This window comes from Xylona heveae, assembly GCF_001619985.1.
Source record: "Xylona heveae TC161 unplaced genomic scaffold L228scaffold_5, whole genome shotgun sequence".
Classification (NCBI taxonomy): domain Eukaryota; kingdom Fungi; phylum Ascomycota; class Xylonomycetes; order Xylonales; family Xylonaceae; genus Xylona; species Xylona heveae.
This window is the reverse complement of record NW_017264197.1, coordinates 1,903,296-1,905,886: the sequence shown is the minus strand read 5'-3', so window position 1 is coordinate 1,905,886 and position 2,591 is coordinate 1,903,296. Positions and strand designations below refer to the sequence as shown.

Genomic DNA, 2,591 nt, shown 5'->3' with positions numbered 1-2,591 from the left:
AAGTTGTCGTTCTTCCTATATAGAATGTGTCAGCTAGCTCATATTCAAACCATGGTTTGATTTGTGCTTACACTGGACAAAGGGTCTGCGCCTGGTTGTGCTCGTTTGCGTTTCTTAGGGGTTGAAGCCACTGGCAGTTCTCTCTGTAACGCGCGTCGAAGTTCGAAGTAAGAGTACCGGGCACCGAATATTGCGCCCCATTTTTCCAGCTCCGCTTTATTATCGCTGTTCTTGATGAAGTCCAGTTTCCGCAGCTCGGGATTATAAGCATACATGCTCTCACGGATTTTAGGACCCCATACAGTCCACGGCTTCCCGCCGGATTGCTGCCACAATTAGCGAGGTTAGCTCCGTACCGGAGAAATGCTCTTACCTCGTCCACTCCTTCCACCAGATAATATTTGATCGCGTTGTCGACGGTTCTTTCCCGAACCGTGCGGAAAAGCTTAACCCAAATTACATGCTCGAAGCGCTGTTGGTAGAGCTTCGTCTGCTGCCGTTTGTCTGGGTCCTTTTTTTCCCAATCTGCCGGAAGATCATTCTAAAAGTTTAGCAGTTTTTCATGAATGCGTCAGACTTTCCTTACATAAGAAGCTGCGATGGATTTTTCGAGCCAGATGTCTCGGTCATCACCAGTGAAGTGGATCAGTACTCGAACAATAAAGTCATCCGCTGCGTCGAGTTGCGTATTCAAAAATTTCTTCGTCGGGAGAGACATATTCAAGTATGGGCGAATAAGATCCTTCCACTGTTCGTGTTTTCGAGATTTCGAAGCGTTTCCGGCGGGCTGATACGCTGGATTAACCCATTTGATTATGTGCTGGAAAACTTTCGCAACAGCGTGGTACTCGTTATTGGCAAGTCGTGCGAGCTTCGCAAACGTATAGATGCGTGGAACGTTGCCTTTTGCCAGTTTGTCGTAGACGCCCCCATACTCATCGTCGCTGAGGTACTTGAATATTTCAGGGTTTCGGTAGGATCTCGATCCCACGTTTGCAATATGTTTCGCCAATTGCATTTTCACAGTCGACAAATCTGGAAACATGGTGTGTGCCAGCTTGGTGGAATCCATGAAAACCATGCGTGCCGCTTCAACGAGTTCGACGTCTGCGGCGCTGAATCTTTCCCGATTGTTATACCCCACGACGGTTTCCATACTTTTGAACGTTACGTTAAAATACATCGTCCATATCTTTGCCCAAGTTAACGTTAATCACAGGTCTCCATAGTTTCGACGGCTTACCTCGTCCATTCGGGTGGATGCCATTCGATCCAATGTGGAAACATTCAGAACCTCCCTACCCCAGGGGGTCCGGCAGATCTTGTCGACTACAGGCTTCAGTGCATGCTGTAGAAGCGTGCAAAATCTTTGCGCTTTAGTTGATGGGAGTCGCGTCGCTCGAGAAGCCCAGGACTCGAATTCGGCTTTAGAGCTCAGTTGCTGTTTACGCTCAGCCTCTGTCATTAATTGTAGAAGCTGGCTCAGTCTTGCCCAGATATCGCCATCGCTTTCTTTTAGAATAGTTGGTCGCACGTTTTCGCATAGACGTATTTTAGCTTCCTCGGTCAAGATACTAATGTCATAAAAATCTGTTGGCCAGATCGCTATCTTTGATAAAGTCAGAAATCAAACCATGGTTTGAATTGGCCCTGACTTACATCTAACTTTTCCTCTTCAGAAAGGTTCTTGTGGTTGGACAGTATCGAGATGATCTGCCGCGCGGCGATGTTGACCAGCGTACAATGCAATGTCCTGGCCAGTTGCGTTACCTGTTGGGAAGTAGCTGAGTTCGGCTCCGAATCTATATCCTCCCATCTTGTGCTTTTCCAAAACTTCAGGCGGTGGCGATCCAACCATTCTAGCAAAGTCGTCGGCTGTGCAACCCGCAGACAATCTGTTCTCCACGGTGGTCTTTCGCAAACCGGTATCCATGAACAGAGTTGATAACTCTTTCACTTGGTGATTGTTGATGGGGCGATTCGACTTCATTCCAGACCCCCAATTGGGGTTCATCTGATCAACTGGGACTGCCACTGTCCCGAGGTATGCTTGCATGATGACGAGTTCGACAGGGTCCTCCCAATGGAGATTCTGGTTGACGATCTCTCTGGATACTAGAGTCGTGTACATTATTATTTAGTTGTCTCGAAACTATAATAGAACCAAGCCTTACTTTTACCTGGGTCATCGTCTACTACTGTTTTAGTATCAGAATTAAAATAGCTCTTGGAATACCACTTACCGTCTGGTTCTTCATCATCTTCCTCCTCACCTATGATACGTCAGCTTATTATAAAGTCTTGGATACGGTACGGCAGTGTAATTCAGTTCAAGAATGGTGTAATGTCTGTCTACTCTTGATTAACACCTCTCGTATGATTGACTTACGCTGCCTAGTTTCTTCATCGCTGCCTTGAGGTTGTTCATCGATAGCTATGTTTCCTTTAGCCAATATAGTCAGAATCCACCGCCTTATTTCTCTTACACCGCTGACGCTGGTCATCATGGAGGCTCTCCACTTCAAATTTGTTAGCCACAATATCTAAGAACTTTGATTGATCCTTACCAATAGATTCCATTGTGGATGGGT

At 46.5% G+C, this 2,591-nt stretch overlaps 2 protein-coding genes across 2 annotated transcripts; both read right to left on the bottom strand.

The window, feature by feature from the left end:
- Positions 1–297: 297 nt before the first annotated feature.
- L228DRAFT_247557 (hypothetical protein) lies at positions 298–1,507 on the bottom strand. Its single transcript, XM_018332664.1, has 3 exons — positions 1,222–1,507; positions 374–1,168; positions 298–326 (listed from the first exon to the last, which is right to left on the bottom strand). Exons 1-2 carry the CDS (start codon positions 1,225–1,227, stop codon positions 572–574), a joined length of 603 nt encoding a protein of 200 aa, XP_018188657.1. The 5' UTR covers positions 1,228–1,507; the 3' UTR covers positions 298–326; positions 374–571.
- Positions 1,508–1,556: 49 nt separating this feature from the next.
- Positions 1,557–2,193, bottom strand: L228DRAFT_247556 (hypothetical protein). Its single transcript, XM_018332663.1, has one exon. It carries the CDS (start codon positions 2,129–2,131, stop codon positions 1,676–1,678), a length of 456 nt encoding a protein of 151 aa, XP_018188656.1. The 5' UTR covers positions 2,132–2,193; the 3' UTR covers positions 1,557–1,675.
- Positions 2,194–2,591: the final 398 nt, after the last annotated feature.